General features: G+C 32.7%; 1 protein-coding gene across 1 annotated transcript in view; it reads right to left on the reverse strand.

Annotated features, from left to right (window-relative positions):
- LOC134529333 (double-stranded RNA-binding protein Staufen homolog 2) overlaps nt 1–27,735 on the reverse strand; it is a 277,320-nt gene that overhangs the window by 114,670 nt on the left and 134,915 nt on the right. The window contains exons 9-10 of the mRNA XM_063363291.1: nt 16,151–16,306; nt 6,258–6,404 (exon numbers count right to left, since the gene is read on the reverse strand). Of these exons, the coding sequence (XP_063219361.1) occupies nt 6,258–6,404; nt 16,151–16,306 (303 nt within the window). The remainder of the gene's footprint in view (nt 1–6,257; nt 6,405–16,150; nt 16,307–27,735) is intronic.

Here is a 27,735-nt window from a genome sequence, read left to right on the forward strand (position 1 = left end):
TGGTGCGACATCTAAAACATATCACACCACCTTTACATAACTATAAAACTAAGAGGTGTTTTCTTTACATAATATTAAAGCACAATGTTTCCTTGTGGCGTAGGTGATTTAGAATTTCCATTTATCTAGAAAAATGGGCTTTCAGAATGTTTTTTAACACACAGTGTTTCGGAAGGTTTTTGAAGAAAAAAATTGACTACCCGTTTTATTTTTTTGCAGCTGAATTCGGGCACGTGCATGAAATATAATTAATCCGTAGGAAGCGCAATGGTTTAAAGTATTGATGTTGAAGATTTGAAAAGATTTATTGAAATAGTGTGAGAGAACGAGTGAGTTGAGTGAGAAGATGTGCGCTCTCAGCCACATGACGTGCGCAGTTGCGAACAAATAAATAATCCATTCCGCCTCTCCATGGCGAAGGATGAGTGAAAGAGAAAACCTGCTAACCCCTTCCCCTCCTCCGGGCACGATAGAACCGTATCGGCTGTGTGTTAGAGGGAGAGGGAGATAAAACCTTCGAGGTTCTGTTAATTCCTCCTAGATGGCAGGCCGCAGAGCGACCACCAGCAACACCCTTCCCGTATGAAGGCCATCTCGCCACTGACGAGCTGGAACTAAGCTCCTGACCTCCCTACATAGTAACAGTCACCCACATAGGCATCTAGACTCTTTAATGATCATATGATACAAAATTCATTGCTTTCGGGCCTGTGACCGTTTTTTACCGTGCACCAATCGCCTTAAGGTAAGTTTATTTATCATTTCCAATATCTTAAAAATCTTTTGACTTGATAACATTTGTTTATAAGTTAAATCATATTTACAATATTTCACAATTAAGAAAGTAGAACTTCAGCCAGTTGTAAAATAGAGTTGGCAGATTTAGGCACATTTATCATATAACTTACATCTCGCTTGATTAGCTTATACAACTTTTTTTTAATAAAAAAAGACAGCCTTTTCACTCCTTTTGTGGTCAAATATAGAAAAATGTTAAAGGTTAAAACATGATTTTAAATCATAATTTTTTACGTTATTCTTGGCAGTTTCTTACCTTTATCTTAATTTGTTTGAATATATGATTTATTACTATGAAAAAAGTTTACCCCCATTTTTCTGCCTTTGGGGTAGATTATCAAAAATTGTGAAAGTTTACTAGGTAATTAATTATTTACGTTAATCATACTAAGTTTCTTACATCTAGCTTTATTTTCTATGGTTATATTTTTTTTTTTTCTCTAAACGAATCTTATTAAGGAGTGAAATTTTTCAAATGGCTAAAATATTTTTTTATATTATTTCTACCATTTAATTTAAATTTTACTTTATTAGTTTCATTGATAAATTTTTTTCTTTTAAATAAATAAAACTTACCCCGTTTTCACCCCAATCAAAAGTCAAATTTTTTAAATTGCAAAAAAATAAGAAATACATTAATTAAGATGCAAATTTTTAAATATATTACTTCTATTTATAATTTAATTGGAAGTGTTAGTTTTTTGCTTAAAAAACACACCTACCACATTTACCAACCATACACAATTTTTTTTATTATATTTGATTTAATTTGATGCTAAAATTATTTATCTTAAAACCTTTTTCCCCCTTTTTTTTAGGGCTGGAATTTTGCAAAATGTTAAAATTGTGGTTAGTAGATTTTGTATGTTTATTATTGGTCCCTAGTTATGCTTGGTAGCTTCAGAGATATAATTAACTAATCATCTTCAAACCATATTTACCTCCTTTTCACCCTTTAGGGATTGAATTATCACAAAATGTTATCATTGTAGATAGTTGTTTTCGTATTTTTTTGATACCCAAAATAATTTACTAAGCTTAGTTTAATTCAAAGATAAAATTATAAATCTTAAAACCATATATAACTCTTTCCACAGCTTAGGGGCTCAATTACACAAAATATAAACATTGTGGCTGGTAGTTTTCAAATGTTTACTATTGGTATCCAAAATCATGCATTATGCTTAATTAAATTTGGAGATAAAATTGTTAATCTTAAAAACATACTTACCCCTTTCAGAAGATATAAAAATTGTTGTTAGTAGTTTTCATATGTTTATTATTTGTAACACATATCTTTTTTTTTTCAGAGTGATTAGTTTCAAAGATATAGTTATCTTAAAAACATATTCATCCTTTTTCACCCACTTAGGGGTGGAATACTGTAATTATATATAGCTTAGTTTTTAAGTTAGCCAAAGATCTTTCTAACAAAAAAAATTCATCAAAATCCGTCCAGTAGTTTTCGATTGATGCTCAAGAAAACACACAAAAATTTATAAAATAATGTAAATAAGCATTTCCAATAGTTTTTTTCTTCATTTCATCAAATATACAGACTTTTGCCTCAAATAGTTTTATTATTAGTAAAGATAACTGGACTACTTTCAATGCTGCTCAGGAAGTATGTTAAGTTCACATTTTAATTAAACATGAAATAGTGGAATCAAACAAAAAGTATATTCTAAATATTTAAAGAAATGTTGAGACCACATTTTCCAAGCCAACATTGCAAATACAATAATGTGTGACCTCTTTAATTAATAACTATAATGTGATCAGGGTTCCCACACTCTTCCTGCAGCCACTTTCCCTGAGTATTTCCTATCCCACCTAACATTTAGTACTTGTATAAACAGAATATCTGGTCAGGTTTCAGATGGATTACTATACAGACTATTAATAAAAACATTTCAACTAACATACATAACAATGATAATTAATAATAAAATTGTTTTCACGCACAATAAACTGTACACACTGTTATCCCTTAGCTTCAACACTATGTAATAAACTCTGCAGTCAGAAAAAAAATTTTTAGTATAACAAAACTTCGAAAGATAAACTATTGAACCTGATCACGCTAATTGTTTGTGCTTTAAATTATTACACAGTTGTTTGTATCCCTAACGTTCAGTTAATGTTTGTAAAACACACATATAAATTATAAACAGCATACTAGTTTATGAATAAAATGCAAACTGGTTTTAAGAATTAAATAACTAAAGTTTATAAAAAATTACAGATACTTCTTAGTAACTATGAAATTACCTTTTTCCCTGTGTTTTCCAGGTTTGTCCTATTTGCCAAATGTTTACTGTTTGCAGGAACCCCTGGTAGTGTAAGTACATATTGTCATGGTGTTTTTTTATGCAATATTTACATCTGATTGAACAATCTTAGTTGTCTGTGTTCCTTGGTAATGATGAGGTCTTTTGCAGCCATTTTCAAAGCAAAACTAATCACTGATGCAATATAGCACACACACGCACACAAAACCCCATGCCCGCTTACATGCACCGCCCCCCGAGCACCTGCCCACACCACCTCATAAAAACCTGTGTGCATACTCCAAGTCACACACGCATGTGTACAAACCCCCCCCCCCCCCCCCCCCCCACACACACACACACATTACTTTAGTTTTAATATGACTGGTTTGTATTTCATAAGAACTTCCCATGTGTTTCAACTAATGTTGAAAGGAGTAAGAGAGTAAGAAATATATGAACTGAACAGAATCAAACATATGAGTTTCGTTCGGTTCGAAACTTGTTGTACGTCAGTTTAGTAAAAATTATATAGATGTCAAACTTACCTAATATTTATACCAAATCAACAAATCAAGAAACATGAAATATGTTTATTTTGAATTTATTAAGACTGGTTAGGTGAAACTAGAGCAAAATCAAAAAGCATCTGAATATAGAGTTTATTCAATTTTATTTTTATTTTGCATTACATCCTGGTCCATAAAACTCATATTTAAAAATATTTATTGTCATGGCAAAGTAATACAAAAAAAGTGTTAATTTTTGGAATAAATCCAACCGAAACTTAACTTCAGTAATTTTACTTGTGAGTTTCTGTGCTATAATAGTACAAGTTACACATTCCTGATTTCAGCCAAGTGAAAAACACCGAAATGGCCAAAACCATTAGCAAAATGGCTTCAATGTGCAACAGTTCGGTTGTTGCCAAAATTTGTTATATGTAATTTGCAGTCTGATTGCACTCTTAGAGCAAAATGTCAATCAAATGCACAATAACTGTGTTAAAATACTGCATTTCCATTTTGAGGTTATAAAATAAATACATAAATTTTCATAAAAATGTTGTATTTCAAACTATAAATATACTAAAATCTTTAAGTTAATAATTCTAAATTGGTACAGAGAAAATGTGGATGACCTAGAACCTCAAAACATGTCAGAAATTTTGTTACTGACTTACCAACACCAATGTCATTAACATCATCGTCAAATATTTCATCAGCTCTAGATAATGATGAAGTAGAATAATTTATATCAACTTTTTTCTCCACGAAATAAAATGTACCAAACCTCTAGATGGCTATAAACCATTAAGAGTTCCTAACTTGCAAAAATTTAAACTAATTTCAAAAATTTGAACTCATAACAATGTTTTCTGATGGCATAAATGGTAGAAATTATACAACAGAAGATTATACCAAATGTTTAAGACCAGGGGAAAATTTTTTTATACAAATTTCATAATAGTCTTAAACATTTGATGAGAACTGTAAATACACTAACATGTCATGTGGAAAAGGCATATTAGATCACAAGTATATCAACACAACAAAGAAGTCTTCCTTCCTGGAGAGATTAGTTAACATTGTTTATTTCCGAAAGCATTAATAATCTAATAAAACTGACAGTAGAAGAATTGGAAGTATGTATTCATCACCACTACAACATTTATAGCATAAAATAGATAACATTTTATCATTCATTAACATGGTATTGTGATGTACACAGTTACATTCAGAGAGGAATTATGCCTGTCAGTACACAATTCCTAAAAATAAAAATACTTTGTTATAAATTCAACATTCTGCTACAGTATGCAATATTTTCTCGGAATTTGTTGGCAACTTGGAACAGTTACACAAATTTAAGGACTTCAATATATCATACAATAATATAGTAGCCAGTATCCTGACTACACAAAACCGAATCACAAAAAAAAAGTTGTTGTAAAACAAATTGTGAAAGACCACATAGCAATGCTAAATGAAAGAAAGATATCATACATGTAAACATATCTTGAGAGTATTATATATCAAATGAAATTTTATTAAGTAAATGAAAAATTGGTTGCCTGTAAAGTCGGTTTACGGACGATAGTTTAACGTGACAACGTCATAACAAAATATTGATGAAATGATTGATCCAGAAGAAAAGGAAATATACTCGGCCTGAGACTGAGCCGTAATAGGTTTTTGCAGCCAAACCATTTAGGCATTAAAATTATTATATACTTTGAGGAATAATTTTTTTTTCTATCTTTTGTATGATAAAATCTACCTCTGCATACTTTTATGAATAAAATTGAATCATTTTTATTGAATTATCACTATTTAGTATGGATACAAAGGAGTGAAATGAAATGTACAATTTAATTAATAAATTTACTTTTATTTGCATTCGTTAATTCAAATATATTTATTACTTTTGAAATGTTGCGTGAGCCGTATTTATTTCTACAAGTACAAAAAAAAACTCGCAACTGCCGGGATTCGAACCGACAACCTTTGGATTAAGAGTCAGTGAGGCTCACCACACGACCACGAGGCCATACTTCAAGCAAAATAGTTTGAGATGTTATATATGCAAATTTATAAAAATTTTGTTCACGGTAGGGGAATAATATTGTTTCGTTTTTATAATACGATTTTATAACAAATACGCATCCCAAATACACCAAACTTATTTATGTGTTACAATATTTTTTAAAACATTGTGCAAAAGATCTCAGGTGTAATTTGAATTATTATGTGTAACTCTAAAACACCATTGTTGGTTCAAAACGTATTTAAATATTCAACATTACTTTTGAATAACCGTACCGATTGTGCTGGAAATCGGTGGATGATCGTTAAATTACATAATATTAATAATTCAAACGACGAAAATATGATTGAAAAGTCAAATCAATGGTTGTTCCAATCGAGTGGAAGAGAGATGCCACGCATGCGTACAATGAGCATGAAGAGAGATGCCACGCATGTGTACAATGAGCATGAAGAGAGATGCCACGCATGCATACAATGAGCATGAAGAGAGATGCCACGCATGCGTACAATGAGCAAACAGGACACATCCGTAGTGGGACACTTTTTCGTGTGTGCAGCCGGCGTTCATCGATTTATTAGACGTTGTCACGTCAAAAATATATTATAATTTTCAGGAGATCACACTGCTGACATAAATTACCTCCATGACAAATTCCCTGCGACGGGGCACCCCTCTTTCTTCCAACAAAGAATACACTGGTTCCCGTTCCTTCTTGGCTTGTTGAATCTGTATTAAGCGAGAAATGGGGTTGATATATTCGCCATAATCTGGTTCTGCTTTTTGTTCCTGAAATTTAAGAAACTAAATGACTTAACAATAATAATGTATGGTTAGCAACTATGATTTCCATGATAAAAAAAAATTAGTTTAACTTATGCATAAGTATTAAAGTACAATAGAACCTTGAGTAACCACAACAATGCAGGGAACGAGTGTCTCGAATAATTGAAAATTGTGGTTAGGCTAGTCATGCTTACTAACAGCTGTCAGCCTGCGACGGCTATGAATAGCCTAGCCGCTTCCCGCTACAGCAGTCCGAGCGATCCCAGCCATCCCTGGGCCGCGTAAACAAGGCTTTGACCTAGAGTGTTTTATTTTCTCTGGTTCATATCTCATAGAAGAGGATGGGAAAGAGGATGAAAGGAAGTATGTAAATTCAGGTAGATGCAGATATTGCACAGTTTTGCAGATTCCTTTTAAAGATATAATTTTGCATCAGTTAATCAAAGGAATGGGGAAGTAAAGGTTGAGCTTGAATGGTGAAAGACGAAAGAACAGAGGCGGTACAAAGTGTGTGAACCATTTTCAATACATCTCCTTCTCACAACATGCATCTACATTACCTGTGGCAAATATTTATCTTCCCTGCCCCTTCTACTCTAATTTTTTGTGGATGTGTTAAAGGAGAGGGAGTGTGAACGAGAGCTGCAGACCTCGTTTTGCTACTACAAAGTTTCTGGATTAGCAGAATTGCTTGGTTGCCAAATATGACTCAAGCTGTCTAGCCACCTGATGCAATCTGACGCAAGCTGGGTGGTTCATTGCTACATATAAATTTTTTTTATGGAAAGCTTGGATCTGCTGTGATAGAATCACCTTACTAATTGGCACGCCCTTAGACCTCTTCTGTTAACCATTCAGACAAGCATCCAAGCGGCTGATGCCTAATTAAATATGTTTTATTACTCAATTTTTCACATTATAAGAAACACGTAAAAGTATTATTCAAGCGTGATAAGATTAAATAGACTAGAACTATTAACGATAATATTAAGTATAGCCCTAAGAATTTTTGGCACTTTGTCAAACTAATGAGACATGGTTTTATGAACAATCTTCTCTTACAGTTAATGGTACCAACAATGATCCTGTTGTGTTAGCTAATGTATTTGCTGAATATTTTGCCAGTGTTTATGGATCTGCAAACATTCTTAATCAAAACAAAACCTACAATAATTGTTGCGATACTATTTCAGTTCCTAAAATCTCTGATAGTCTACTACTGTGGGGAATCTTCCATGTCCAGATGGTATTCCCAACTTTTTACTTAAAGGTTGCTCGTTTTTACTTGTACCTCTCCTTTCACACATATTGAACGTAAGTTTAGACACAAGTCTTTCCTAAATCCTGGAAAATAGCAAAGGTTATTCCTATTCATAAAAATGGAAGCAAATTAACTGTAACTATTGTCCAATATCTTTGATTAATGGTTTCTCAAAAAATTTTAAAATAGTAAATTTCTCACTAAAACATAAACTGTTTCATAATCAGCATTGGTTTAGAAATGGTATGTCCATTACCACCAATCCGATATATATTCTTAATTCTGTCTATTATTAAGTTACACATAGAGGTCAAGTGGAGGCTTTTCTTTTTTGATCCAGCTAAGGCTTTCAATATGGTTAATCCTGGAATTTTACTTGACAAATTATCTATGATTGGTCTCAGTGACAGTTTTCTGAATTGGTTTGCTAGTTATCTTAATCATAGCAGTTTTTTTGTCTCCATCAACAATTGTTGCTTTAACTATTTTAATATTAGTTCACGAGTTCCCTTAATTTTCAATATTTTTATTGATACTATAACCTCTGTTCTCAACTACTCTAATAGTATTTTATTTGCCCATTATCTGAAGATTTTTATACTATAATATACTTTAAATGATTGTTTTCTCCTTCAAAGGGACATCAATTCAATTAATTACTGGTGCAAACTTAATTTAGTAACACTTAATATTAATAAAACAAAAATTATTTCTTTTCTAGGAAATATAAACCAATACTTTTTGATTATAAAATAGATTATGTTGTATTTCCTAAATCCTTTTCTGTAAAAGATCTTGGTATTTTCTTAGATGCTGAATTATTTTTCCACTAACATGTTAATTTATTTTCTAGTTCAAGGAGAACCCTGGCTTTAATCAAATATATTACGAGGGTTATTTTTTTTCAACATCCGATCGGCTGTAATAAAAAAACGGGAATGAATTGGGAAATTATTTTAATGTCAAAAGAAACGTACATCTTAACTCTATTTTTCCACATAATCACAGTGCAGATTGAGGCATTTGTCCTACCGATGCACCAGCTTTCCAATACCCTCTGCATAAAATGATGCCTCCTGCCTATTCAGCCACGTTTTAACAGTGCTCTGCAGTTCATCATTGGTGTTGAAGCGTCGTCCTCCAAGCCACTTTTTCAACGTGGGGAAAAGGTTATAGTCACTCGGATCCAAATCCGGACTGTAAGGAGGGTGATCAAACACAACTGAGGTGTGAGTTGGCCGCTCCACATGGTTGGTGGAAGGGGGTAAACACTACGAGACGTGTCGATTCGTGTACGAGCGATTAGGGTATCGATTAATGGGCATGCCATGGAGAAATGAAACTGTAATCACACTGCAGGGCACTGTTAAAACGTGGCTGAATAGGCAGGAGGCATCATTTTATGCAGAGGGTATTGGAAAGCTGGTGCATCGGTACGACAAATGCCTCAATCTGCACGGTGATTATGTGGAAAAATAGAGTAAAGATGTACGTTTCTTTTGACATTAAAATAATTTCCCAATTCATTCCCGTTTTTTTATTACAGCCCATCGGAGGTTGAAAAAAAAATAACCCTCGTACTTATTATGCAACCAATTCTGAATTAATTATTTATCTTGAATTCTCACTTATAAGAATAGTAGCTTGGAATTCTGTAAACTTAACTGATTGTGAAAGAATTGAAAGTATACAAACTAAACTAGTTTTATGAAGCTTTAACATTTTTCTCCACCCATCCTACCCTCTATTTTAAATTGTAGAGCCTACCTTGATGCAATTTTTATCAAGAACTGTTACAACCCCAAATTATTTCTCAATATATTTTTGACAGTACAGGAATTAAGAGTTCCTCAATTCCATAGCCATTTGATGTCTACATTATGTACTTTGCATAATAAGAATGATATCTTTTATAGAATAATCTCCAATTTCAATATACTTGAACTCTTATGAACCAAACTTATGAAGTAAATTACACATCTCGATAAGTCCTTATAAGAATTATTGTTTACCTTCTTTTCATTCTAATTATTCTTGCCATTTCTTTATTGTTAAATTTGTGTTAAATAGATGGGTAGATTCTTGCTTTTTTTTATTTTGTCTCGTTTTCTGTGTTTCTATGTAATTTTATGAGTATACTTTGTGTAAATTATGTATGTTTGTATTTTGTTCTGTTTTGTCTTGTGTCTGCAGATACGTTAAGCTGTCTCCTTGTGTATGTTGGCCAACTGCGGTTATGCCTACCTGATGCGGATTCTCCTCAGGTAGTGCTTGCTGACTCTTGGTGCCGATGCGAGGGGAGTATGTATGTATCTTCAGAGACCAATGTCCTTGTATGTATATGTCGTGTCCACCACTAAAGCCATCGGCTGTTGGTGGGCATCTGACAATTACAATTAAAAAAAAGGCTATTTTTCCATCCTCATATAGAATCCCTTCTGTCTTATTCTAACAAAATACTTGGTCTCATTAAGTTTATTACCTTTAACACTTCAAATCTTGATTCTATCTCTCTCTCTTTACAAAGCTTTAGTAAGATCTAAACTTGAATATGTATCAATAATTTGGAACAGCATCTGCAACAACACTGATGGTGAAAAACTAAATAGAGTTCAATTAAAAATGTATAATTTCATAATCAAAATAATAAACACTGGCATTAACACTGATATAAATTTCCCATTAGGTTCTCCTTCTACATGAAGAAATATCTTAGATGCTATATTTTGTCTATGATTGTTATGGTCTCAAACTTGTCTTTATATTTTTGAAGTTTCTGGCATTAAAATTCCTGCATTTAATAGTCGCAACCCAACTTTCATGTGTACCCTAAATAAAACTAACAAAATTATCTACAGACTCATTATGCATTACAATAGATATGAGAACTTCTTTAAACCAGCTAGTGAAAAGCAAAATGTTAAAAATGTTTTATCTTCTGCCCTACAATAATGATAACTTAATTTTTGTTATCTTTTATTTCCTTATTTATCATTGGTATACTATCATAGCTATGCATAGTCATATTATATAATCTTTGGTTGTCATAACCAATTCAGTTTATGTCTCATTGTTATTATGTAGTTTCATAATACCTATGATTGTAGTTGTATTTGTTGTGTCAATGTTTTTTTTTATATAACTCTCTGTTTTGTGCCATCATGTGATGCCCCTGCAATGCTGCAATGCTGACTGGTTGGTTTGTAACTGCTTGCAAGTGGTGCCTACCTGCATGGATTGTTTCTTGTTGGTGTTACCCACCTTTGCGTAGTGCTGACTTCCTTGTACTCATGCTCGGGTTATATTCAGAAAAAAGATTTTAAATTAGCATGAAGGTTTGCTGATTTGGGTACATGGCCTGGAGCCTCCAAAATATACTTTAAAAATTGTGATCTCTGATCAGCTGATTTACAATGTTTACATGTGCTCAATACATGGGGTGTAAGTAAAGTAGGAGTGCCAACCTTCGAGCTGGCGAAAATCTAATTTCTGAACACAGCAAATGCCGGTTCCTTTGTTTTAAATGTGTCACTATATGTTTGCAGAAAAAGTAAGTCGCAAAATGGAAAGATTTTTATTAAATAAGAAAGTCAATACTTCAATTGAGAAAGATCAAGCATCGACAAGTCACGGAGGAGAAAAAAATGGAAATATCGCAAATATGATAGCTATTTGGACTTTGGCTTTACTTCAGTAGGATTAAAGAATTAAAAAAGATCATAGTGTGTGCTCTGTTTGCAAATTCTAGTGCACAATAGTCTGCTCCCAAGTAAGCTAAAGCGACATTGAGACCTTTTACCCTACCATGGTTGAAAAATATCGCAAAATTTTTAAAAGGTCGTTGCAAGATTTACAAAAACATAATAAGTGTTCACTCAACAGGCCTCAGTAACTAGCAATGCACTGCTAGCATCTTTCAAGGTGGCATAAAGGATGGCGAAGTGCCAAAAACCTCACACCATTGCAGTTTCAAGGTGGCATACAGGATGGTGAAGTGCCAAAAACCTCATACCATTGCAGTTTCAAGGTGGCACACAGGATGGCAAAATGCCAAAAACCTCACACCATTGCAGAAGAGCTTATTCTAGCGGCTGCTCTCAAAATGGTTAGTAATATGGTGGGAAAATTGGCGAGACAACTAATTTCAAAGGTACCTTTACACTATTAGTCTAAGAATCCATCATACAGCTGAGGATCTCAATGATCAATTAATATAGAAAATAAAAGTCAAAAGGCAAGGCATTTGGTCTGCAACTTGATGAGGCTACTGAGAGTAATAAAGTTATTTGTTACATATGTTTTCTGGATGAAACTATTACTGTTAAAGAACTTCAGTTCTGCATAAGTATTGCTGAAAGCACAAAGGCTGAAGACTTGTTTGAAATTCTTGACAAGTTTATAACAGAAAATGATTTAGATTGGGAAAAGTATATTGGTGTATGTACTGATGAAGAGCGATCAATGTCTGGCCACTATGGAGGATTGCAAGAGCTCATTCATAGTAAAGCACCCCATGCAATGTGGACACATTGTATCATCCATAGGGAAGCACTTGCATCACAGTTGATGAACTCTGAATTGAACTTGATATTAGAATATCTCATAGACGTAGTAAACTACATAAAAGATAAGCCGCTGAAAGCCAGACTGTTCAAATAAATGTGCATAGACATGGGAGCTCAACACACGGCCATGCTATAATACTGTAATTCATGATGGCTTTCACATGGAAATGTCTTATCCCATACATTTGAGTTATATTAAGAAATTCACACTTTTCTGCAAAAGGAAAATCACGAAAAATCCAGATACTTTGCTGAACCAGATTTGTTTGCTGAAGGTAGAATATAGGTGTGATATAATTGACAAACCGAATGCCTTCAATATGTCTCTGTCTATTGGAGAAAATTGTGGCGTTTAAGAGAAAACTGCTGATGTGGATAAAAAAAATAAATGAGGATGGCAATTAAGATTGTTTCCCGAAATTGCATGAATATGTGGCCTCTAATGAGCACATTGTCTCACAAGACTTAATGTCCCTTTTCACGCAACACCTTTTGAAGCTCAATGAGTGGTTTGCAAAATACTTTGCGTAGGACAATGTCGAAAAATTTGTGTGGATCAAAGATCCTTCCCATGCTCAAGCTCCACCAACAAAATTTACTTGGCAAGAAGAGTGTCTCATTGAACTCTCTTGCGACAACAGGTTTTTTTTTTTTTTTTTTTTTTAAGCTTCTTCTGATTTAGTGCCGTTTTTAGATAACGGTCAAAAATTAATATCCAAATCTAAATTCAAAAGCTATAAGGATTCTCATTCCCTTTGCAACATCCTATTTATGCGAAGCCTGATTTTCAACTGTAGCTGTAATAAAGAGGAAATATCACTCAAAGATCAATGTGGAGCAAGAAATGAGAGTGGCAGTGTCAAGCCTTATTTCACGCTTTGAAAAATATGTGTGAAGATCACCACCTCACATTGATTAACTTCCCATTAAATTTTTTAATATTTTTCTGTAATAATAATATATTCTTGTGTTTCAGTTCTAATTCATACACCACTGTGAGCCTTAGATTGTGGATGTTTACATTTCTGTGCCTAGTGTCATAAAAAAATAAATTATTATCTTTTTTTGTCATTGTACACATATTTCAAATAAAGAGCCGCAACAAAATACTAAACCTGCAAGTGTGTTGCGAACTGAAAAAGTTTGGGAACTTCTGGGATAGGGGGTGGGGGAGGGTCAATTGGTCCCCTCCCGCCCAATTCTGGACCAACTATTTCCACGAACCGTGAGATTATTTTATGAGCATTTTCTGACATAATGCTGTACTAAACCAAACACATTAAAAAATATAGCTACATGTGAAAATGTGAGCACTCAAATATATCAGAACTGTACAACAGGTGAAAATACAAAAAACAGGCGGACACAGGTGATACTAAGCCAGCGCAACAAGCAGAAGTGAGACATGGCAGCTTGGCGAACGGGGCCCGCAGGTGTACAGTCTGTTTATGCGGGCTTTGACTACGTAAACAAAGAACACAAAAGTTTGTATTTTTTTAAAAAAGTTCATTTGATCTTAAATATTAAGTACTTTTACAAACTGAAATATTACAGGAGCAAAATACTACTATAATAGTGATGTAGTTAACAAAGTTTGTTACAACACACACCTCCCAGCTAGCTCAAAATTGGTCTGAATTGCACACTCAAAAAAAACTTAAAGAACTTGTTCATTTCAAAGATACTTTTCCAATTTGGTAAAAACGTTGCTCTAAATGATTCATGATGAGAATAAGTCTTTCGAGAACAATGAATGATTTTTAATCATTTTTATTATCCGTTAGCGAAAATTCATATTAGCACAAAGACCGCCATCTTCCGATCACAAAACTGTTCCAGATAATTCACAACACATAACAAAAAATAGTTTGTTGATTTGAGAAAACAATTTACTTTAAACTGGTACCAAAATGACCCATGAAAAGGTTATTTATTAATGTTATTAAATCCCATAATTTCACATGGTACAAGCCAAGTAACATACTTTAACAATGACAAAACCACTCACATTTACCTCGTTAGGGGCTTAACACCGATACGACTACAGTCAACGAATTCTAGATGAAAAGTTCAAACAATTTTCTAAGTCGGTGCAGCCTGGACCTAGCAGACAAAATTGCTTTTAAACTATATTTAAGTTCAAGCCATCGCCCGGCCATGACCATTTGGTACCATGATCATACACTGTGACTTAACTGAGTTACAGACCTGACTACCTCCATCCATAGAGGAAAGAAATGTTCACGTGCCCCCCACAACCAATTACATAGAAGCTTAAAACACACTTTCAAAAATCAGCCAATCCAAATACAAGTTACAAGAAATTAAAAAACTCTACATACATGACACTGGGAGTTTTTCCTTCTGTCTCTTTCCAATTCTGATTATATATTTGTCCTTGAGTTCCCAAGCTTGGTGGGGAACTACCATTTCTGTCTCTCTCTTGCACTTCAGGGCACACCTGCCTCTCTCATTCTCTCTCATTCTCACATTGCATCATCATGCTTTTAAACAAAGGATAATAACAAACTATGACTACAACTGAAAATTTAACCAAAAAGGTAATAATGACTTTTAGTGGCTATTAAAGTTTAAATTAGGTTAATTAAAAGATATAATTAAAAACATGAACTAATGAGAAATAAGGGCAAAACAACGCATTGGTAACATATTACTACCTCTGAAACGTTCCAACAGCCATTATTTACACTGAAACAGAAAACCTAACCTATTATTGAAAATGATGAAAAAAACATAATAAAACTTTTTTATGTCAATGTTTAATAGGAAAAAGATAAGAGCTTGCAATTCTACATTTAACAAGTGGCCTATATATGATTCAAGAACAGTTGTTTCCATTAAAAAACTAACACAAGCAGATAAAAATTGTGGGTAAGTTGCAAATTGGATAATCAAGTTGCGAATAACCGGGGTTATACAGTATTAAATTTTAACAGCACACATTATTGTTTTCAATGTAACAAATTGGTCAAGACTACACAAATTACATTCTGTATTTCATTATACAAACATACATACTGGCTTGATAATAATATATTATAATGCATTTTAATTCTTGTTTGAAAATAAAGAGCTGTACACAATAATCAAAATTGATTGAAAATTTTTATTACTGTGAAAGTTTTCTCCAAAACAGATACTTTTATGACTGGTAAGATGGTAAATAAAATCTTATACTGCATAAACAGACCAAATTTGAAATTTTTTGATTCAAATACAAAAATATTTCAAACCATGTTTGTATGATGAACTGGAATTAACATTTTTTTTAAGGAATGAAACCAATATCGTCCCCAATATAATACTGGAATTAAACTCTACATGAATTATTACAGATCTAGCTCACTTCTTTGTGTTTTTTTAAGTATTTTATTGAGAGAAAAAAAAAACCTTGTGTACATTTTTAAAAATCTATTTAGAAAGCAGGGATAACCTACAGTTAAATATACACTTGCTATTTTGAACTTAAATCCAGAACCACAAAGTTTTCATCAAAATGAACATTAAATAAAAAGAAACTATATAAAATTTGCAATCACATGTGTCTTATTAAATATTACAGTTTTATAACCCTTCTTAATTGTTTCACTCACAATGTAAAATTTATTATAACTTAAACCCATTAACTTTTGAGACATGGAATGGAAGGTTGACTCTGCAGGTCAAAAAGGTTGGGAACCACTGTTGTAGGATATCATGTTGACCCTCTTAAGTTAAAAAACTTAAAATGATGGGAATCTAAAACACAGTTTTTTGTTGAAGCAATAAAGACTGTTTGAGATTTCATCAATACCTGAAAACTAAACCACAGAATAACAAAGTCACACATTTATCTTAGTTGGTAATAACATTAATTTCTAAAAAATTATTTATTAAATAGAAAAAGTTAATAAATTGCTAACCTGCTGATATACCTTGATGAGATTACGAGTCTTTTTCTTCCCAGGATTCGTTTTCCGTTTAAGTCGAGCCATAGTAGCTGTAAATTTGGTAGGGGAAATTGGAGGCAGTTTCTTTAAATCTTCTAACATTTTCTCTGCTGCACGTTTCTTTGAAACCTATAACAAACAGATAAAATGTCAACTTTTATAAGCAGTTCTTTTTAAATGTAAAAGATACATTTGTTGGAAAACAAACTATAATGTTTTCAAATAATTCTCAATTGTGTGTACTAAAAACTGTGTTAGGTCTGTTTTCCATATGTGATATTTACATTGTACTGCTCTTGACTAAGTTATAAAACAAAACATAGTAAAATAATATGACGGCATCGAGTTTATATGTAATATTAAAATTACCATGAACTGTGTATAAAAAGAAACACTTCATCACTTTGTAGAAAGTAAATGTGTAATAAAAACTAAAAGCTGCTTATAAATCTTAACAGGTTATGGGGCAAGGTACAAAAGTGAGAGTCTCTGGTTAAAATAGAGAATCATATGCAGTGGTACAAGAAACAACCTGCAGCTTGTGAAGAGTTCAAGAGAGACAGTAAAGAATATAGATACTCATTAGAGAGGTGAACTTTCAATTAAAGAACCAGATGATTTGCAGTTATGGAAATTTAAAGTTAATGTTATGTTTACCCCAAGGGTTGTGATGAGTGGTTGTAGGTACAAAAAAAACCCAAATACAAAGATGAGTTTGCCAGTTTTAAAGAAAAATATGCTAAGCTCAGAAAATCATAATACCCACGTTTGACAAAAAAACCTATCACACACACATCGACTTGTTGCAGTGCTTCTGAGATGTACTCTAGACTATGACATATAGGAGCGTGATGCTTTACAATAGAATTTTGAATTGCTGCAAGATTTCTTTGACTTAAATTGACTACAAGTACACTTCTGGTACTGACATGGTAACACACATAAGTAAATTAGAAAACCTGGTATTCTGACTGAATACAATAAAATTAAACAATGACATTCTTGAACCTATACTCATCTCTAAAATTCTGACAACTCTGCCTGAAGTCTACAACAATTTTCACAATGCATGGGAATCTACTCCACTGGTTAATAAAACCCTGGCAAACCTGAGTACAAGACTGATCACAGAAGAGAAAAGATGTGCCACCAGCAGTTCTAAGGATGAAAATGATGTCCTTGCATTCAAAACAGCCATCAAAATGCTTCCAATGTGGATCTGATAGACTTCTGTCCAACTTTAACCTGAACAATAAAACAAACACTGGCCACAGTAAATCCACCATTACGAGCTTCACTCGCTCTGGAATAGGTCATGTCACAAGAGAATGCCCTAATAATATATATATATAATACATAAGTATATATATTCCTATGTGAGCGTCATATTGTGGTTGTTTTAGAGATCTGTGCCCAGTGTCATAAAAAAAACTTTATTATCTTTTTTTTTTATCATTGTACACATATTTTGACTAGAGCGGTACGACAAAATACTAAACATGTAAGTGCGCAGCGAACTGAAAAAGTTTGGGAACCTCTGGTATAGGGGTTGGGGTGGGTCAATCGGTCAAAAATGTTAACTGCAAATTCCCCCCGTAAGAACATTATTTCTGTAGATGACATCACTCGCAATGGCAGTGAAGTGAGCTTTACAGAAAATGAAGTCACAATCGTAAAAGACAATGAAATTTTTCTTAGAGGCAGGAAGACAACACTTGACTTAAGTCCAAGCCAGAAGCCCTAACTGTTGACCATGCAAAAACACAAAATATATGGCACAGAAGGTTGTGTCATATTAGCCACGGTTATCTCAAAAATCTATTTTAAATAGTTGATGGTATAAATTGGTCTGGTGAGCATACTGTGAGTCCACCTTGCAAAATTTGTATTCAAGGGAAGCAAACAAGGCTTCTGTTCGGCAGCAAATGAACAAAGGCCAAACGGCCTGATTTGGTTGGCCCCATGACTCCGTCCTCTTGGAATGGAAAGCGATACATTCTGTCCTTCATTGACTACTTCACTCATTTTTTAGAAATATATGTTTTAGAGTCCAAAACTGAAATCTCCGCAGTGGTTATCCAGCACTTTACGAAGTGGTAAAACAAAGACAAAATATGAGACTCACCAACTCTGGATTGACAATGGCAGAGAATAGATAAACAAAAGACCCAGGAGCTGGACAAGCGATGAAGGAATAGTTCTAGATACTTCCTTGCCGAACACTCCCCAGCAACAAGAAACAGATGAATGTTCTAACAGGACTCTGGTAGGGATGAAAAACTGGAACGAACAGCACTCACAGCCACATATCATATGATCAGAAGTCCAACTAAAGATATTGAAAAAACAACCAGCTGAACTGTGGTGCAACAAAAACACCTGACCTGAGCAACTTAAAAGTTTTCGGTTGTAAAGCATACGCACAAATCAACAGACACCTCTCAAAACTGAAACCAAGGAATGAAAAATTAATCTTTGTTGGATATACCAGGACTGCCTATTGACTCTAGGATGAAATCAAAAAAGAAATAGTCGTACAGAGAAATGAATAATTTGTGAAAAACTGTAAGGGCAACAGCGGAGAAGATTCTCCAGTCAGTTCTGGTATTAAATGATACAGAAAGCAAGAGTGACAATGAAGCAGTTAACTACCAACAGTTGCCAGAGTTGCAAGGAGGGGATAAGATGAAATATACGGAAAAGAAACTTTTGACAACTCTGATAACAAAATGCTATTCCATGGTTTTGAAGAAACAAAAAACTACCACAAAGATACGAAGACTATGTAATGCTGACATACCAAGAAGAAATGTCAGGACCTGATGGGGAGAATTGTAAAAGAGTCATTCAAGAGGAAATTGCATCACTTCTCGACAATAAAACATGGACTACAATAGCAAGGGATGAAGTACCTGAAGGAAAGGAAATACTAACAAGTAAATGGGTTTTCAAGACCAAAGACGATAGACACCACAAGGCAAGACTAGTTACGCGAGGCTGCCATCAGGAAGCACGTATTGACTATGAGGACATATATAGCCCAGTGTACTGAACTGTGGATCTATGAGAGCTCTGCTTGCAAAGGCCCAAGGTAAAGGCTATGTTCTGCAAACCTTTGACATTAAGACAGTGTTTCTATATGGTCAATTGGAAGAACCAGCATACATGTATCCACCTGAGGGTATCAACACAGATGGCATCTGTCAACTTGATAAACCTCTGTATGGTATGAAGCAGGCTCCTCAAAGATGGAACGCCAGAATAAGAACATGTAAAAGACTCAGTTAACTGAGATCAGAACTATATGATACTTGGGTTGTATGTGGATGATTGCATAGTCATAGGTAAAAACAGAAAAAAAAATCTTGAGAAACTGCTGAAAAATATTAAAGGAGAATTCAAAATCAAGATTCAAGAAACTACCAAGAAAATTCCTTGGAATGGCACTCACTAGAACAGAAGGATTTTAATCTGAGTGGTGTCAAAACTCTATCCACACCTGCTGTGAATGTGGTGAATGAAGATGAAACAGAAATAAACCATGCTTTTCCATACTGAGAACTGCTGGGCAGACTTCTCTACCCATCAAATAAAACAAGACCAAATATCATATATGCAGTTAACATGTGCAGCAGAAAAAATGAAAAATACCTAAGGGACCACTGACCTAGGAATAAGATTCACAGGTGATTTGTCAACAGAATTGAAAGGCTACTGCAACTCAAACTTTGCAGGTGACAGACAAGAAGTACCATCGAATATGTCATCTACTACTGTGGGGGACCAATCAGCTGGGGCACAAGTCGCACACTCTACCGCAGAAGCCGAGTACATTGCCACAGAATGTACAAAAGAACTTGTGAATCTGAAAACTGTCCTACATGAAATTCTGGGTCAAGAGATCATGACTAAAATGTTCATTGATAGTGTCATAAGTTTAGCAAAGAATGGGGTGATCATACTTAGGTCAAAACATATTGACGTCAGGTTTCACTATATTCACGAAAAGGTAACAAAAAGATTGCTGAAAGTGTTTTATTGTCCCAGTGAGAAACATATAGCGGATATTTTACAAAAAAAAAAAAAAAAAAAAAAAACTCTTATCAAAAGTAAGATTTGAGCTTTTCGTGAATGGGATAGTTTTAATGAAACAGATTAACACTGAACATTGAGAATTAAGGGGACGTGTTGGAAAACATTCTGTAATGTTTTTGAGTAATTCTCAATCATGTGTACTAAAAACTGTGTTAGATTATGTTTTTCATTAGTGTTGTTTACATTGTACTGCTCTTCACTAAAGTAGAAAACAAAAGACAGTAAAATTAATATGGCATCTGTGTTAAGTTGATATGTAATAGTAAGATTCTAAAGTGCTGTGTATCAAAGGAATAACATTTTTTCACTTAAAGTAACTGTGTAATAAAAAACTATAAGTAGCTTTTGAATTTAATTCCATTTACATATTTACTGAAATGATTAATTTTGGAGTATAACTACAAAATCATATTGAAATAATTTTCAAATAAAGTAAAGCTATTTTCATAGCTTGAGAGTAGTGTAATGTTTGTCCATAAGAAAAGTGAATTAAAAGTTATATTTTAATTTTTACAACCACTACAACCGTGTGATTTCACTACATATTGAGTATTAAAATCTGAAATAGAATAATAATCTGGCTCTTAAGAATATTTTGTAATTCTTTCATGTAATGTTAACAGTAATGCTTTATCAAGGTTACTATTAAAATAAAATTATGAGACTTTATAAAAAAATTTGTTGGATCTTTTTTGTTAACAGGGGTTGAATATATAGCATAAAGTATAAAACATACATCATGTTCATATTGATGTTTCACAGTTGGAAAAAAAATTATCAGTTCAATTATTGGACAGAAAAAGCTTCCAAACAATGCCCAAAAACAATAATACATCTCAGTTTGGTGTGAGATCCATTACTGTCTCAACCAATTTTAGATGTACATTATTATAAGTAGTCTAACCCATTCTCATGAAATACTTTCCTCAGAATGAAAACACATCAATTTGTAATACTGATACATTTGACTAAATCAGCAAACAAGGAAGCATTAACAGCAAAACAAAATGTTTGTTTTCTTTTACAGAACTATATGTGAGGCAAGTCAGAAAAACAACATGTCTCATAATTCATTTACTTGAGAAGTTTTGCTTACTGCTAGGATAAGTGGCTAGTTATCAAAAATAGTGTTGTAATTTTAATTTATGGTTTGTAGAAATGTGTTGTGAATTTTGCCCACTAGATGGAGATGAATACCTAACCATTTTTACCACAAGTGCTTTCTATTGGTTACTTTAAATACTACATTTTTATAAACCTTTTTTATTAACTATGGCATTTCCACACAGTATGTACATTTAACAAAGAACATCTGTGAGAAATAAATGTTATGTACTATTAACTGTAGTATAGTAAAAAATTAGCTTATCTCCAATTGAAACACAAAGTTGAACTATGATATAAAAAAATAGCCTAAATTATTTGAAGCACAATCTAACAAAAAATTACTTCAACTGAATTAAACAATAAAGTTAACGTCCAATTACTAATATGATGGAAATAAAGGCCATTTAAATTAGCTAGTAATGCCTAAAACTTGATGGGTAGTTTTGATTGCATGGTTTTAAAACTGGGAACAATATGATTGGATTATTCTTTGTAATAGGGAACACCAAAGAAACTCTTCGTGTTTTAAACTGCGTAACTAAAACAAATATTTTAAATTTATATGTTATTTTGTTTAATTGATAAAACTCCACTTTATTGGTCATTTGTGAAACGAAAAATTAATTCACAGTCCAATGTTCAATAATAATGTTTGTTCGCTGAAGTATTACGTGTAATAAAATGCATTAAGAGTACGGCTAGTGGACGTCTTATAGAAAATGCATAATCATCCCATAAAACACAGAAAGTTAGCCAATAAATTCACAGTGAAACTTTTTTTTAAGTTTTCGTTATGTGCAATTCACAGTTAAATTGTATTATTGTAGTTTAAAAATTGGTCTAATAAATTCATACTTAGCAGCTTATGGGTCTATCTTTTGACATAAGTTTGAATCAACATATTTCATAAGTTTTTTTTGTATATGTAAATTTTATTATTTACTGCAGGACTTTATAATCATGCAAATTTAAAATATATACTTCATAGTTCAATGGTTTCATTACACGTTACAAGATATTACTTCAACCATTTGTTATTTGTAAGTAAATCATCTAGAGTTTGTGTTGTAGGCCAATGGAAATGAGAAAAAAAAAAATCTTAGCGACATAGTTTTGTACACTTCAAACGGATTGTCGAATAGAGTTTGATCATGTATTGGATTATCAAGAAAACAATGCCAAAAACTCGTACAAAGTTTATGAGTTGTGTATCGAAATTATATTTGATACTGCTGTAGCGACCAGCCATCCTATCTTATTTTAACTCAATAACGTTAATTGTTTAAGAGAGTCGTTATTTTAAGAACTAATTTTATAACCTTCTACATTAATTATACTGTTCCTGAGCTTACTTTTACTATCAATAATTTATTTGTGTTACGCTTAATAGGCCCCTACTTCATAATTTTATTTTAAAACAATTTCTCTAGACTCATCAAAAATTAAAAACTTTGTTTTAAATTTTATATGAAAAAATTAGCCTGAAAACAAATTTAAGTATTTTTTTTTCGTAACCATACAAAATATTGCCTGAATATATTTCTCGGTGGACTGATTCATACTGCTGTATTTTTTAAGTGTACTAGGCTTTGGTTGCCAAAATAATTAGTGTAACTTCTGCAGTCACAAACATTTTGTCGTTATTTTTACCAGTTACAAAATCCCTTTAAATTAAATGAATAAGGAAAGTAGCATTTTAACAAATATTTTCATGATGGTTAACTTGAATATTTTAACATTAAAACATAACATAACATAACATAACATTTTCATGGACTAACAAATTTCTGAATTCTTGCAAGTAGTAAGGTCTGGCGAGTCAAAAACATAATTTAGAGTTGTTATTGTTGTTAAAGTTGGGTTCTACCCGACTTTGACGTATTACTTTGACATAAAAATAACAGATCTAATAAAGTTCCATAACTCAGGTAGAATTTGATGCTTCGAGTGAAATTTGAATCCTAGATTCCAATTTTACCTAGAAACTGAAAGATTCAAATATTAAAAAAATTGAAATAAATTACAAAAATTATGAATTCTTTTTTCATTCTCTTTTCTTCAGACAACTATTTATAAATATAACTTATATTAAGACGTATTTGAAACCAGTCACATTAAAAAAAGTTATTAGTGTCAATTAATTCAATAATTAAGGTATTTGAACCTCGGGAAAACAACAAAACATCCACCGCTGTCTTTACACTTCCAAGCCCATTAGGTGACTGATCTCCTCTGCAGCTAGCAGGAAGTCTTTATGTTCAAATACCATTTCTATTCTTTAACTTTTCAATCTCACTGAACATGTCATAAAAATATACAGAATGCTGGTATGTAAATCTTCATACAATTAAAAAAAATTAATGACAATTATTCTCATATGATGAAATTATTATTTTTAGAAATGTTTGGCAACGTATGGTATATACATAAAGAGTCATTTCAAATATTTAAAGGTAGCAAAAAAAATTTAATGTCATTGTTTTCTTGTCCTATATTTAAGTGAATACAGAAATATACATTTAACAAAAAAAATCAGATTTAGTTGTTGCTTAAAGAAGGCAACACAAGTGTCATGTAATGTAACATCATTAAAAATAATTGCAAAAGTTCTAACCAAGAAGACGCAATTTTTTGTTTATACAAATCAATAATTTATAAACGCCTTATTTGTGGATTCACTTCCAACATACAAAAGTGCGTTCATTTTATAAGATTTAAAGGTGTAAAATGCACACGCCGTCCATTTCACACTTGTTTTATTTGTCATGACGGGTGAGCGCCACTTAATGTTTACAAATACAAATAGGCTTAGTTAATCTTTTATTGTATTGAATTAAACCTTACATATGTAAGAAATTAATTCCTCTTTCACTATACGTGATTTTAACTTTCTTGTTGGAAGCCTCCGGTTTGATTTACTTTGCGGGAAAGTTACTTTCATTTTTGTGAGACACTCTGTGCTTAGTTTTCGTTTGGCGAAAACAAGGCTTTGAAAATAACGGGTTGCAGTAATGTTTTGTTCAGAAAACATTTGAATGAATAAATTAATTGTGTTTATGTTTTAATATTGTAGTAAGAAGCCACACCAAATTTTCTTTTATCAAATATCCGTCTGATAGTTTTACTTTTGTTTTTGAGTATTTCTTCTTCAATATCTTCATTTTTTAACGTGGATGCTTTGGTATCTTTATTTATAAATGGACGTAACTGACCTATTTATAAGCATCGCTTTGTTTTTAAGCGGGTTCTTAAGCCAGTGATATAATGTTGACTGATTTTAAAAAATTGAGAACACATTAGGCCTTCAGACGTATTTAATTAATGCCATTAACCTTTAACATTACTGTCACCAAAATTCTTCTGATGTGGTTTTGAAAGAGCCATACTTTACTAGTCCCCGCAGTTAAAAATAATAGATTAGGTTTTGTACAAGAATTAATGTAATACACCTTACCTGAATAGCTAATAAAATTTCTCTAAAAAGTTACCACAATTCAATGGGATTATCTTGAATGAAGGTAAAGGCAGAAATTATTTAAATGAACGTAAACAAAAATATACTTTACTAACACGACGACGGATTGTTCGCGAAACCACCCATGTTTATTGCGTGAGTCAAATGCCAACTGGCGGCTATGCGGCGACGGAGCGGCGACGGAGCGGCAACGTCGCGCTAAGCGATTCAAAGAGCGGCAAATTTGACTGAATTTTGTGCGATTTGTCGACAAATTCACAATGTGGATCCACAAGCCAGTGCGGGATCCTCCAGGCCTTCAGATGGTGCTGGATCCCGTGGGATTACGGGATTCCACTTAGCTGTATTGCAATCCCTAGTCTCAGTGCCTTGCTCCTGTCAAGCTTATACGCCTATAGCGTTACAGTCTTTCATTTACATGTACCTTATTAATTAATGCGATTGTAGTCTCGTCTTTATTTGCTGTCAGCGACGCCCACGGAGCTCAGAAGGGAGACGCTAGCCATCAGTGTGTACCTAACTACGTTTTGCTAACTTATCAAACCATCTTTCTTTACAATAAATGTATATTAAAGTTTCTCTACTTTTAAGAGCAATGCATATATTTTAAAATCTGTTTTGCTATGCATTTTTTAACAATTCTGTCTATTACAATAATACATTAGTGTTTTTCTGTCTGTCTTTCGTGTTGCTCGGAGACGTTAATTTGTTACATAGATTCTCTGGAAGAGAGGAAAGGAAAGGAAAGGGGGTCAATTTTCCCTTATCAGAATTTAATAAAGTTTCCTTTATTTCATGTTAAATGATCTTTACGCCATTATATACACCTCGACAACACGACTAATCCAGGTTTTCATAAATTGTAAAACTATTATTTTAAAAACATACTCCCCTCACATGCCTCTTCTGCATATATTGTTTTCTTTATATTATATTAGTTCTTTTTTCTTCATATCAAATTTTTTTCTATTCGGAAATTCCTTACAAAACACTTAAAAGTTTTTGTTTTAATCAACAGCATACTTACTTTGTAGCATGACTTTAAATTTGACTGATTCCTGTATAGTCTCTATTCCGTGTTATTCCTACTGACCGCAGCTATTGCATTGTCGATGCTTTCTTCACTGCAGTCGTGAAAGGCCCTTGGTGTATTTGCACACATTGCTCTTTAGAAACTGCCAATAAGTTTTAATTATTCAAATTCCTACTCGGTTCAAACCTTTCCGTTTTAATTAAATTTGCTTTAAAACAAATATTTAAGTAGATTTACATTTTTAATATGTTTGTATTTGTACAATTGTGTGTGGTGTTAAAATTTCAGTTTCGATTTAAGTTCGGAATGAAATAATATGTATTTCAATACTTTCTTGGTGATATTTTTGTGTAGAATCAATTATGACTATTTAATGTGTCAAAAAAAAAAAAAGGAATAATTCATTGATTCACTTACTATTTTATTACTGCATGGTTGCACCGGAACGTGGCGCACACGTGCTATTGAAATATAATATACTATAATTCTCACAAGTTAACATCACTTTTGAATGTTAACCCAGTCCATCTGTTATTGTTACCACATTTCTACAGCAATAATTAAATAAAGTTAAATTTAAAAAATAGATATAAGAAATTGTTCAAATTTAACATTCATTTTGATATCAGTTTTCTGTAGGGACCGGAAAAATTCGCAGTTTCAATGGCCTTTAGGATAGACTGCACATTCTCCTGTACGCTCGGGCAAATAACGCAAGTTCATTGGCTGCTGACTTGTAAGTCGTCCCAGCTGGTTTGTCTGTGATTCGATCCTTTTTTGGTTGAGGGTTTATAATTGGTTGAGATTTGTCCAGATGAACAGTAAGCAAATAGCAAAATCATCTAAAAGGTATATTTATTTGAATTTTAGCCTATCGCTGAAAGAATCAGCGAATTTTTCCGGTCTCTAGTATTTGTACTGCTTCTTTAAAGAAAACATGCTAAATCTGAACCAACCATACAACTTACTTAGTCCCACACCTTTTTCATTAGAAAAATCTGATCTAAAAATTAAAAAAATAAAGAATTATACAACTAATTTTATAAAATAAAAGTTTTACAAGTAGTCAGTATGTTTATACTTCACATAAGATTAAGTAAATTTTTTGGTTACTCGTGTCAAAAGTAATATATATTCAGTGTAAGTTTTTGCCACAGCGCCAGAAAAGCATAGTGTAATATTAGCCTAACAACTGGAAGCGCGCAAGTAAAGAATATATATATATATATATATATATATATATATATATATATATATATATATATGTATGTATGTGTATATATATATATATATTCTTTACTTGCGCGCTTATGTATGTATGTATGTATATATATATATATACATACATACATACACACACACACACATACATATACATATACATACACACACACAAACATATGAAGACACCTAATATGTGTGAGTGTTTGTGTTTGTATGTACATGTGTATATAAATAAAACATTTTCAGCAGTTCGTAGAACAAGAAATGAATAAATGATACATAATACATTCATTTCTTAAAATACAATAAAAATAATATCCATCACATTTATTACTTCCTAGCTTTATCCCACAGCTTCGCTCAGTTTTAAGTAGATTTTGTCATTCAATTCAGGTTGTCGGTCGACACAGGAAGAAAAAACTATTAAATTCAATTAATTAATAATATAATTAACCCATTTAATTCAGGTTGTTGTTCAATACGGGTAAAGGTTAAATATTTACAAAAGAAAAAAACTACACAACATAAATCAGGGTTAAGTGTTGGAGAAGAAAAGAAATAGCGGAGTTTGTGTTAGTAGAGTCACAGGTTCTGCCTTGTTGCGAATTTAAGATCCCACTACAT

The sequence above is a fragment of the Bacillus rossius genome, chromosome 2 (genome assembly GCF_032445375.1).
Source record: "Bacillus rossius redtenbacheri isolate Brsri chromosome 2, Brsri_v3, whole genome shotgun sequence".
Taxonomy (NCBI): Eukaryota; Metazoa; Arthropoda; class Insecta; order Phasmatodea; family Bacillidae; genus Bacillus; species Bacillus rossius.